The sequence below is a fragment of the Leguminivora glycinivorella genome, chromosome 26 (assembly GCF_023078275.1).
Source record: "Leguminivora glycinivorella isolate SPB_JAAS2020 chromosome 26, LegGlyc_1.1, whole genome shotgun sequence".
NCBI classification, from domain to species: domain Eukaryota; kingdom Metazoa; phylum Arthropoda; class Insecta; order Lepidoptera; family Tortricidae; genus Leguminivora; species Leguminivora glycinivorella.
In genome coordinates, this window is record NC_062996.1 from 7,711,659 (window position 1) to 7,724,869 (window position 13,211).

The following is a 13,211-nucleotide window of genomic DNA, read 5'->3' on the forward strand; positions in this document are numbered from 1 at the left end:
TGAAAAGTCGCCACTACGAAACCGCTGGAACCATCGTTTCGCCGTGGCCTCAGACACAACTTCAGGAGCAACACGCTGACATATATTACGCACTGCTTCGGCGGCTGAATGGCCAGACTGAAATTCATATAGTAAGCAATGCCTTACATGCACTTTTAATTCGTCCATTTTCTTTCTTATATTAGCTCGGCGACAGCTAGTGAATTACTGACGAGAAACTGTGCGACTCGCCCTTTATATACTTTCGACCATAGAAGATTCTAGAACTCTCTCATAAATTTTATGTGGAATTCAATCGATCGCTCATTACTTTCTTACCAACCCAATATATAGGGTCGAAGGTTAAATTACCATAGAAAATTTTGCGCCTTTTTAGTGCCAACATTTTCACAGTCTATATTTCCGTGTAAAACATGTATAATAAATAATAAAATGTGGGAACATAAATATGCCTTTCATTTCCCCAAGAACAAGAACCATTTAATTTAATTGTAATCGTCCTTGACCATGAACATTGCTTTGAGGTATTTGCTACTTTCATGATATTGAGAAAAAATATACACCATAAGTATGTACAGTCTGGCAAAAAAGAGTCATAGTCATAGTCGTTTATTGCACCATGGTAAATAAATACAAGTTACAAAATAATACATAGTTCCTCATGGACCCTGGTAGGGTATGGCAAACATTTCCTTAAATTAAGTACATATTAAAAAAATAACAAATAAATAAATATTAACATTATACACACAAACAACACACACAACACAAACAAACAAATGTAAACATTATAGACGGTCATGTCTAAGCACATTGTCTCATTGGATCCAAGTGACGTCAACCAAATCTTGGCAAATTCTTGAATAATCTTGGCACTGAAAAATGGCGCCGCCGTCTTTGTAAAACGCTTATCATGTATCAACTATTGAGTTACTATTGTACACCTTTTGTACGAGAACAGAAAATTAGTTTAATTTTTATGCTGTTTTTGTCAGGCTGCATTGAAGATTATTTTATCTCGCTCTCACTTATTTGAATCCAAGCCTCGGTACCAAGCCCCCCTAATAAAAATTCGTGTAAAATGCATATACTCATCCTTGACTTCCTTATGACTTAGATAATGTATTGAAAAAGGATGGATATATGCTAGTTATTGCTCTTTTTGGTAGGTGGTCCCTGGTTTTGTGTTAGCTAGGGATGTTAATCAAATCCTTCACCTTTCAATCAGTAAGAATGTGGAATGCTTTGCCAATCGATATAAGACGTGCTCAGTCACTGACGATTTTTAAAAAACGTTTAAAGGAACACTTTTTATCTCTTCCTTAGTCTTCTTCCCATTTTTTGTTTGCGCTACCTGGTCGTTACTCTCTCTTGCTTGGATGTTCAATATGTATCTATGTAGTTTGTGTAGGTTTAAGTAGTTTATTTTTATCGCTTCACGATTGTATGTAGTTTATTTTATTGATAATCTTATATTTATTTTTTATTTTCTTGCTTTTAGTTTATATTGAGTTAGGTATTTACATTTTTTTTTTAATTATATTTGCACTGCCCTTAACTCTTTTCTATCCACTATCTCGCTGTCTGAAGGTTGTCTGGTAGAGATCGCTCTTTAGCGATAAGACCGCCTGTTGTTACCTACTATTTAAGTTCTTTATTTGTTTGTTTAGCTGTTGTCGTTGTAGTAGTGCAATAAAGTATTTTATTATTATTATTATTATTATTATTACTTTGTCGATTCAATTATCGATAAAATATGCACTTACTTACGTTCTCACCTTAAAAATAATATAAACGTTATATATATAAAAGTAACGAAAACATACAATATTGATATAAACATTTCATTTGGATTATTATGTGGCTTTTTGGCTATGAAAGTCATATATTCATACATTCTTGCCTTCTTGGCTAACCGTACCTACTGATTGCAAATAAATGGTTTGTTTATGTACTTACCTACATAAACGGTCACTTCTCTTCTCTTACCAAGTCCTAATATTACATTATCATACCTATATCTCTGATCATAGGTCTGTATGCCTCCCTTTTTCTGTAACGTGAATAAAAAGGACGGCATGTTGTCTATGACTATATTTCTATGATAGTGTAATATCGGCCTAAATAGTTTGTAAAAAATAGAAGATGGGAGATACGAGTATAAAACAAATAAATACATTCTTCTCTTCTCCTTACGCAAAGACCTAAGTAATTTAATTCGTGTAGCATCCCTCTATTAATTTCTAGTCCACCACTCTAGAATCTACTAATACTTACCTCAATAATATTTTCTCTATCAAATAGAAAATAAAACAAAACGGCAGTGTAGGTACCAAAATTTATTATTTCAATAGTTTCACCTATTTTTAGTTTCTTTTTAATAATGTTTGAGAATTTCTGGAAAACTAAAAAATACTATAAGTTTAATTCACTAGAAATGTTACATTACCATTTACCCAGTCTGTGATACCTGATCATCATTAATCATTTTTATGTCCTTTTCAATGCAAGAATGTCAATAGAGTTAATGTCGGGACGTCGATAAAAATGACACATCACTAGTACAAAAACATAACCTAAAAACAGTTTGGAGAAACTTCAGAACAGAATTTAACATGGTAGTAGTTATTATATAAACTATGAAAAGATCGTATTTTATGCTTTGTTTAGATCCTACAAATAACAGTATCAATAACTGACCGAAATTCACTAATGAAACACAGCAGGTTCTTGGGAGTTTTCTTTTCTCCATGTATGTGAATTACAGTCCTTAATCACACAAGCCATAATCACACAAGGAACTTGAACACATCACAAATAAGAATTTAGCAGGATCATCAACTATCTATCAGGAATAAACACAATTAAATTAAAAATCGGCCAGACGACCGCCGAGATATTTGATCTAATATAATATGATTATGTACAATTGTCAAAGGTAGACACCTGGGGAGACATCTGGGGGCCTGCTCCATTTCAGCTTCTTGGCCTTCTTTTTGGTGGAGTCTTGGGAGTAAAGGAACCGCGAGCATCGCACCTTGAACTTCGTGTTTCCGGTCTTCTTCTTCGGAAATCTAAGAAATATATAAAGTTGAATTTGTAAAATAGCTAAATAACAAGAGAATCATAACAAAGAACAATAATCATTGATGGCGTTTTTAAGGTATGAATATCTATATAATATAAAGCTACAACCCGACTGACATTTTTCAAAAAATAGGCAGAAGGGGGATTTGAAGGTGGCAGTGTTTGGTGTGGTCGTATAGAGTTTGGTCCTGCGACCCCGGATAGATCAGACGGTCGGTCTACCGGTTCCGGGTAAAAAAATGTTGGACGGCCTGGCCAAACGGCTGGAGTTAGCCGGGGAGTGTTGGACCAAATGTCATAGAGGACCCTGGGCAGTTTTTGACGCCGCCATTTTTTTTTCAAAATGGCCGACTTTTTTTTTTGACGATTTTTCAAGTTTGTCGTGGAGAGCTCAAATTTTGGTCATAGAATCTCCAAGTGGCCTTGAATCGAATGAAATAAAAAAAAATTGAAAAGTGCTACAAATGTGGGAAAACTGGCCACTTTTATTTTGTATGGCAACTTTTAAACCGTAAGAGATAGCCGGGGGGTGCTCGACCAAATGTCATACAGGTATCCGAGTAGAAAAAAGTTGCATTAAAAAAAAATCAAAATGGCCGACTTTTTTTTTTGAAAATTTTCAAAATGGTCCTAGCGCGCTGAGATTTGGCACACGGGTGGAAGGTGGCCCCAAGATTTATATTCAAAAAGAAAATTTTGAAAAATTCAAAATGGCGGCCTTTGAGGGCTAATTGAAATTTGAGTGGAGGTTTTTCTTTTAATTACCATAGCTCCGTAACGGTACAAAGAAGTGAAAAGTGCTCAAACAAATGTTATACAGTAACCCGAGGTCCATCGAATGGCATTAAAAAAAAATCAAAATGGCCGACTTTTTTTTTGAAAAATTTCAAAATGGTCCGAGCGCGCTGAAATTTTGCACACGGGTGGACAGCCACCCTAAGATTAGTATACAAAAAGAAAATTTTGAAAAATTCAAAATGGCGCCCTTTGAAGGCCAATTGAAATTTGTATGGAGGTCTTTTTTTTTAATCCCCATAGCTCCGTAACGGTAGGGAAAAGGTTAATAGTGCTTGAACTAATGTTGTACAGTTATCTGAGGTCCATCGAATGGCATTTACAAAATTTCAAAATGGCCGACTTTGAAATTTTTTTTTTTTATTTTCGGTCCGAGCGCGTTCAAATTTGGCACGTGGTAAGAACGGGGGCCAAAAATAGAAATGAGAAAAAAAAATTTGGAAAAGTCAAAAACGGTGGCGAGAGGGGACAAAGTCAAATTTCCCTACCAGTTTGTATGGAGGTTTTTTTAAATCCCCATAGCTCCGTAACGGTAGGAAAAAGGTTAATAGTGCTTAAACTAATGTTGTACAGTTATCTCAGGTCCATCGAATGGCATTTACAAAATTTCAAAATGGCCGACTTTGAAAAATTTTTTTTTTTTCGGTCCGAGCGCGTTCAAATTTGGCACGTGGTAAGAGCGGGGGCCAAAAATAGAAATGAGAAAAAAAATTTTTGGAAAAGTCAAAAACGGCGGCGAGAGGGGACAAAGTCAAATTTCCCTACCAGCCTGAGGGAGCGTTCTACAGCCCGACGGTCATTGCTCCGGTCCAAGTTCCGAGCTGCGTACAGACAGTGCTCCCAAGCAAGAAAATATAAGTAAAAGTGTCTAAAAAGCGACGCGGCGGGCCGGAGGTCCAACTTCCCTACAAATCCTACAATCCCCACAGTAACTACGCGGAGGGCCGAAGGCCGGGCGTGTCTGACAGGCTCCCAAGTACGCGAAGGCCGCAGGCCGAGCTGCGGGCAGAGTGCTCCCAAGCACGCGAAGGCCGCAGGCCGAGCTGCGTGCAGACTGTGCTCCCAAGAAAACAATAACAAAAAGTATCTAAATAAGCGAAGCGGCGGGCCAAAGGCCCGACGCGGAGCTTCGAAACCCAGCGAAGGCCGAAGGCCGAGCTCCGCGTAGGGCCGAAGGCCCGGAGCGTCCCTGATCGGCTCGCCGGCGGACCGGGAAGTTGGAGTTTAAACACGACCCAATAGTAAGAGTGTCTTAGAGAAGCGAAACTTCTCAAGACACTTTTAATATTGGGTCGTGTTTAAGCTCCAACTTACCTACAAATCTCACAGTAACTACGCGGAGCGTGCCTGAGAGGCTTCCAAGCACGCGAAGGCCGCAGGCCGAGCTGCGGGCAGAGTGCTCCCAAGCACGCGAAGGCCGCAGGCCGAGCTGCGTACAGACTGTGCTCCCAAGCAAAACAATAATAAAAAGTATAAGCGAAGCGGCGGGCCGAAGGCCCGACGCGGAGCTTCGAAACGCAGCGAAGGCCGAAGGCCGAGCTCCGCGTAGGGCCGAAGGCCCGGAGCGTCCCTTATCGGCGCGCCGGCGGACCGGGAAGTTGGAGCTTAAACACGACCCAATAGTAAAAGTGTCTTAGAGAAGCGAAACGACAGGCCGGAGGCCGCAGGCCGCAGGCCCGTCGTGAGCTTCTCAAGACACTTTTACTATTGGGTCGTGTTTAAGCTCCAACTTCCCTACAACCCACACAGTAACTACGCGGAGGGCCGAAGGCCCGGAGCGTGTCTGACAGGCTCCCAAGCATGCGAGGCCGCAGGCCGAGCTGCGGGCAGAGAGTGCTCCCAAGCAAAACAATAATTAAAAGTGAAGCGTAGCGGCGGGCCGAAGACCCGACGCGGAGCTTCGAAACCGAGCGAAGGCCGAAGGCCGAGCTCCGCGTAGGGCCGAAGGCCCGGAGCGTTCCTGATCGGCTCGCCGGCGGACCGGGAAGTTGGAGCTTAAACACGACCCAATAGTAAAAGTGTCTTAGAGAAGCGAAACGACGGGCCGGAGGCCGCAGGCCGTAGGCCCGTCGTGAGCTTTTCAAGACACTTTTACTATTGGGTCGTGTTTAAGCTCCAACTTCCCTACAACCCCCACAGTAACTACGCGGAGGGCCGAAGGCCGGAGCGTGTCTGACAGGCTCCCAAGCACGCGAGGCCGCAGGCCGAGCTGCGGGCAGAGAGTGCTCCCAAGCAATTAATCAAACAAGCAAAGCAAAAAAACAAAAAAGCATAGCTCAAAAACAAAAAGCATAAGCATAGCTCTAAAACAAAAAGCATAAGCATAGCTCAAAAACAAAAAGCAAAAGCATAAGCAAAGCACAAAAGCAAAACAAAAAAAGAACACCGCGGGGCCCTCGGGCCCCGCGCACCTTTAAAAAACTAGTTGATAGGTTATTATTGCAAGGTCGATAAAACACATCACATCACTATGCTAAAAAACATAACCTTTCCGAGTTTGAGAAAACTTCCAAAAAATATGCAAAAGTCTATACAGAATTGAATAAGATTTGAATTGTATAAACTACTAATATGTACATTTATATTTCTGCCAGGTCGTATCAATAAATATTATCAAAAACTCAAGAAACTTACCGATGAAATGATATAACCTCTTGCGTGTTTTCTTTTCTTCCTGAATGTGATTTGCAACACTTGATCACACAAGCCATAGTCAGAAATGAAACTTGGAACTATCACAAATATACACTGAGCTATTTTTTCCACGATCTATCAGAAATCCTCACAAAATAAATAAATATCGTCAAGACGACCATTCAAGTCGCGCTAAAAACTCGAACCAATATAATACGACTATGTACAGTTGTCAAAGATGGAGACCGAGTGTGAAATGACAAACGTATATTTAATTTTGCCGTATAATAAATGGACCCCAGGTCCGTTTTGACATCAGCATTTAGGGACAACCTTCGAGAAAACGAAAGAAGTTGTGGAATATTGTCTCATTCGCTCATATAAAAAAGGTAATAGTGTGGTGTGAGTAAGATACATGTCACCGAGCTCTTATTTTAGGATGGCTTCCATGCTTTAGTTATACTTCCGTGCTCGGTACGGTACGGTCGTGTGTTAACTTCTTAACGTATGTCAAAATCAAAACTGTCAAGTGCTGACTGTCACTTCAGTTTGTAGGTTAGGTTATGTTGTTAAAAAATATAACTAAATGGAACAATAATAATAACACTACTTGCTCTTGCTCCTGGTTAATGTTAGCATCTGTTAGGTTCTACATTTTTATTTCAAATACATTATTATTTCACATAAGATAATTCCCGTTGTTGGAGTTTGGCAGTCACGGCTACTTGTAGTAATTGGCGAATACAATACGCACACAAACGAAGCGGTTGCGATGGACGTGATGCAAGCGTGTCGCTGCTGCCTGCTGTGTTCCCCAGACAAAGACCTGACGACGCCGCACACACATCTCGGCAAAACGGAGATATATGCCGACATGATCAAGGAGTGTTTTGATATTCAAGTAAGTAGAGTAGCAATACGAACACAATTTCAAAAGTCAATGAACGATACTATAAGAAATGTTAGGACATCATGTTTGTGAATGGTTTAAGTTGCAGCTGGCAGTGGGCGGCTCGGGCTCGAGCGGCATCTGCTGTACGTGCGTGGGCCGCCTGCGAGACGCGAGCGACTTCAAGCTGCAAGTGCAGCGCAGCCAGGCGGAGCTGCAGGCGCGCTCGCAGGGAGCGAGCCTCGTCAAAGGTCGGGAAGCACCTCCTGCTATTGTAAGGACTGAGTGGATGCTCAGAGCATAGCTTTCAGCAGTGCAGGCGAGCATGCGTGCACCCTATGCGGCGTGAACTCAGAACACTTGTATGAGCGTCAATTGTTTGTTATGCACACCACACACCCCACGCCACTGCACGCTCGATATAAGCGTGCACTCAGGCTTTACATTTACTGCTCTGTACTGATATTAATATTACCATGACCAGTCTGGCCTGGTCGATAGTGACCCTGCCTGCTAACCTGCGGTTCTGGGCCCACTCAGCAGGTTGGTGACTTTACTATCCAGCCAAGACCAGAATGTAGTATCTGGTTGTATATGGCTTAGAGTTTTAGTGCCTGAAATAAGGATAAAATTTGAGTAACATTTAGTATCAAACCACAAAGTAATCAATTTTATGGTGAGACTTAACACACAAATAAATATAAGCATTAGATAGTACAAAATACTGAATTAAGTTCATTATCTATCAGGATTCAATTCATTTTCTAATCATTAACATGCCTACAACAACAAACACGCCAGTGCGCTTTAGATTTCGCTTCATTTAGATAAAAACTTCAGACTCAGTTCAGTGACTCGCTGGGGTGGTCGGCATGTTAGAATCCGGCCAAACTATCCGTGGCATCTCTAATAGTGACATGTTTTGTGTTTGTAGGGAGTGATTTATTTTATTTGTTTGCTCTAGAGGCAACCCAAAAGTGCAAGACACAGATGAGTCTTGTGGGCCTGAGCCAGGTGAGTCTACCACGCGGCAATGATACATAGTCATTATTATTATTTAACTCCACATGAGTTCAAGCACGGAGCAACATGCAACTGAGAGTTATTTATGTGACTGCTATACATTATGAGATGCATTAAAACATGAGTGTTGTTTTAGTAAACGAGCCTAAAGGCGAGATTCATATTATGATAATGCAAGCCTTTAATGCCTAATTATGTACAGTTGCATACATAACTTTATCTTCATCTATATAATAAGTTTCTACAATAATATTATATGTACCTACATGGGTGTATAGTCCGTCCAAATTTAGGGAAAAGGTAAAATCAACTAGTGTTTGTTAATCAGTTCACTTTTGAAAAATTCGATATTTGAAATGAAATAAACGACTGACTGATGAACTCCAATAGCTATCATATTTCTTCTAAACAAACATAAAGTTTAAAGTAATTAAAGTAGTGGTTGCCGATATCTCAAAATAAAAATTTAAATGCACTGGCAGATACAGATTTCCTAATACAGGTTCTTTGCTTATCGCTCTCACGCATATTTAGAGAACCTATGGTATGGATGTAAATAAAATAATTATGTTAAATTTGATAAAATATCTGCTGCTTATAAAGTTGTTTGGTTCAGGTGAAGAGCCCGCGGTCAAGCCGGAGATGCTGGATGAAGACACACCTGAGGAGATATTGCGTGAGTAGTCAGTTTAACTATAGGTTTAGAAGTGACCAGAACAGCAGATGGCTAAATTTAGATATGTCATTGCCGGGAATAGCAAAAAAATAGCCATAAGTATATATTATACCGACAAGTAAGATATGTATTTCAATTACAATCCATCTGATAATTATAAAGCTATTAAACAATTTGCATAAGTATAGTTTGAAAAGTGTTTTTTCTAGAATAAAATAATGCAAGATTTTAGTCTTTAATGTCTTTAATGATATAAAATTGCATTATTTACGAAACACCAACATATCCGTAAAATGCCACTAAAAATGTAATAATTAACATTTAACATGTAGCGCCACCAACGGCTAATTTATCTTCTTCCTCCTACCCTTATCCCACGTTATGTGGGTTCGGTAGAACACGTCTTCCTCTTCCATTCTCCTCTATCTTCCGTCGTCTCAACACTCACATCTTTCTTCCTCCTTTCACACAATCCATCCAGCGTTGTTTGGGTTTACCCCTCCTCTCCATCCATCAACCTTCATCTCCAACATTCTTTTGCCTATATGACGTTCATCCCTCCTCATTACATTACCGTACCACGCCAACCTGCCACTCCTCATCTTTTCCGTTATAGGCGCAACTTTCAAACTTCCCCTAAGTGACCGACCACACCAGAGCGTCGCGTGTCTCGGGGCGCGCAACGGGCGTCCGCGCCACGCCGCTTCAGTGTAATTCAAAAAACGTCTCCTCAGTACATTTTGTATAGGAAAGACGTAAGACGCGCCCCAGGTGGCGTGGCGGCGGCGGGGCGCGCGCCGCGCCGCTTGGCGGCGCGCCTTACGTCCTTCCTATACAAAATGTACTGAGGAGACGCTTTTTGAATTACACTCAGGTGGCGTGGCGCGGACGCCCTTTGCGCGCCCCGAGACACGCAACGGTCTGATGTGGCCGGTCCCTAATATACTCATTCCTGATCCGATCCATTCTGGTCACTCCACACATCCATCTCAACATTCTCATTTCCGCCACGTGCACTCTCCTTTCATCCTCCACCTTTGTCGCCCAGCATTCAGATCCATAAAATACAACAGGCCTCACAATCGTCTTGTAGATTTTCATCAATATTTAGCAGCGTCGCTACACTGAAGGAGATCTGTAACACAAGGCACGGCCCGGAGCGAGGTCGACACGATCCCACGAACAGTATGTTTGTTTCAGATGAAGAGTTCACAGTCAAGTCGGAGGCGTCGGCCGAAGACGATGAGATGTCGCGTGAGTACCAACCCGAATGGGAAACACAAACTGTAAGAAGTCGCTACGGGTCCCATTGACCAATATGGTGGAAAATTTCGATGTCTTGGTTGAAGTCTTGTTGGCTCAGTTGGCAGAGCGCTGGAATATAGATCCGGAGGCCGTCAATTCAAGTCTCACCCGAGGCAGTACTTTGCCACTTAACCACTTATTTAAGTTAATGTAAACCTACTTACTAATAATATATAATCTTTATTGTTTTGCTCAATAAGCACCTAACTACAGTACACTGACCTACTGACACGAAATGCCTTAACCTTGACATTGGCGGAGATATCGACGAACCATTACACAGTAGAGGCGAAGGTGAGTCCGTAGAAAAATTGAATTTCGCCCCTTTTTCAGTGACAAGATTTCCTTCACCGTCTATAAGTGAATTTAGCTCAGTAAATAATGACTTACCTATCTGAAAATGTCAGGTTTGGTAAACATATGTAGGATATATCTCTTTTTAATATAACGTCTGTGATTGCTAACTGCTAAAAAAAAGTGCTGGTGGCGTACAAATAACAATAAGCATTAGAAAGTACAAAAATACTGGGAAATAAGTTATAAGTATAGGAAAGTATCTTAACTTGATGACTCCGGCCAAAGTATACATTGCATCTCTAATAGTGACATGTTTTGTGTTTGTAGCGAGTGATTTGTTTTGTTTGTTTGCTCTAGAGGAAGAATCTGCAGTTGAGTATGAACACCCAGAAATGCAGGACACAGATGAGTCTTGTGGGTCCGAGCCAGGTGAGTCTACTAGTCATAGTCATTATTATTATTTAACCTTTCATGAGCTCAAACGTGGAGCAACATCTCGGTTTCCATCCCGTATTTGTTCCGGAGTCATGTATGTTTTATATCTAATATAAGTATTTGTATACAGCGTGTGGATCCCATACGGGCGAATAATGTACCCAGTTATAGTATCTGATCATACGAATCGTATAGGATAATCATTTTGTTAAAAAGTGTTATTCATTAAGACCAATGACTTATAATTTCTGACCAAGCAGCAATGTCCGCCGTCCAACTTGACATGACATAAACGTTATTTCGTAATGGCGTTTATGTAGGTACGCTAATTGATGTGAACGTAATACATTACGTGCTGAATTATTGTGTATCAAAAAAAATATCTCATCTATTAAAAATAAAAACCGGCCAAGAGCGTGTCGGGCCACGCTCAGTGTAGGGTTCCGTAGTTTTCCGTATTTTTCTCAAAAACTACTGAACCTATCAAGTTCAAAACAATTTTCCTAGAAAGTATTTATAAAGTTCTACTTTTGTGATTTTTTTCATATTTTTTAAACATATGGTTCAAAAGTTAGAGGGGGGGGGGACGCACTTTTTTTCCTTTAAGAGCAATTATTTCCGAAAATATTAATATTATCAAAAAACGATCTTAGTAAACCCTTATTCATTTTTAAATACCTATCCAACAATATATCACACGTTGGGGTCGGAATGAAAAAAAATATCAGCCCCCACTTTACATGTAGGGGGGGTACCCTAATAAAACATTTTTTTCCATTTTTTATTTTTGCACTTTGTTGACTTGATTGATGTACATATTGGTACCAAATTTCAGCTTTCTAGTGCTAACGGTTACTGAGATTATCCGCGGACGGACGGACGGACGGACGGACGGACGGACGGACGGACGGACAGACAGACATGGTGAAACTATAAGGGTTCCTAGTTGACTACGGAACCCTAAAAACATGTAGTTGGGCTCCTTAGGTCCGGTCCGGTACTAATCGTTATCAAGATATTCGCCCGTATGGGGTACACACGCTGTATTATATGTATTGCTATCTGAGTACCCAATACACAAGCCTTCTTGAGCTTACCGTGAGACTTGGTCAATCTGTGCAAGAATGTCTTATAATATTTATTTATGTATAAACTTCAATAAATCACAGACCACATCTTCTGAGTTAGTTCAGAACCCTCCTTCCTTGGCTCGTGGCTATACTGTACTAGCCTGCGGCTTATAAAGTTGTTTGGTTCAGGTGAAGAGCCCGCGGTCAAGCCGGAGATGCTGGATGAAGACACACCTGAGCAGATATTGCGTGAGTAGTCAGTTTAACTATAGATTTAGAAGTTAGTAGTCAACATCTGTTTAAATTATGTGACATGGAGACCGATCAACAAGACTATGATAAAAAGTAAACTAGTGGCTCTGGGAGCTAAAGACCTATTACGCTACTCGCTTAGAAAACGCAAACGTACTTAGTTTTTAAAGTGACGATAGTCCTAAACGCCTTATACGTTTTTGCCTAACACTGGAGTGGACAAAAAGATTTGGAATCAATAATCGTACAATCTGGTTGCAAAATTGCGATGGAGACTTGCAACCTGTAGATGAGAACATTCGGACATGCAAAAGCAAATCGAGTTGAACCGTGGTCGTCGCTGCCGTCAAACATGTTGTTGTGGGTAGTTAATATTTTGTACATGGTACCCGCATTCATGTCAAATAAACAGTTGTTGTTTTACCATGACGTGTTTCATTACATGGTGGCAGCGGTACGATATATTTTAAGTAATTCCGTGCTGCAGGTCGATTAAAAATAAGTTTAAGCTGTGTGTCTGAACATCTGTCAACGACAGTTAATTAGGTGTTTTGTGTTGGACCGCGATTTATTTGTGTATAAAGTTAAAATATGGAGCACGCCAGACCGCCAGCGGAGTTAAACATGGAGGGCGGTCCCGTTACACGCGCAGAGGCGTGGAAACGGTGGAAACAGCAATTCCAACTTTTTGTGAAGGCCTCCGGTGAGCAGTGAGTCCGCCGCAGTACAAGCCAGCCTTCTCGTCAAT

General features: G+C 40.8%; 2 protein-coding genes across 2 annotated transcripts in view; both read left to right on the plus strand.

The window, feature by feature from the left end:
- LOC125239880 (zinc finger protein 501-like) overlaps positions 1-13,211 on the plus strand; it is a 120,709-nt gene that overhangs the window by 103,782 nt on the left and 3,716 nt on the right. The window contains exons 18-19 of the mRNA XM_048147639.1: positions 11,064-11,135; positions 12,401-12,460. Coding sequence (XP_048003596.1) covers positions 11,064-11,135; positions 12,401-12,460 — 132 coding nt within the window. The remainder of the gene's footprint in view (positions 1-11,063; positions 11,136-12,400; positions 12,461-13,211) is intronic.
- The window catches only part of LOC125239878 (zinc finger protein 883-like), a 202,214-nt gene continuing 196,171 nt past the window's right edge, over positions 7,169-13,211 (plus strand). Inside the window, exons 1-4 of the mRNA XM_048147606.1 lie at positions 7,169-7,417; positions 7,515-7,656; positions 9,045-9,104; positions 10,305-10,358. Coding sequence (XP_048003563.1) covers positions 7,289-7,417; positions 7,515-7,656; positions 9,045-9,104; positions 10,305-10,358 — 385 coding nt within the window. The 5' untranslated portion in view covers positions 7,169-7,288. The remainder of the gene's footprint in view (positions 7,418-7,514; positions 7,657-9,044; positions 9,105-10,304; positions 10,359-13,211) is intronic.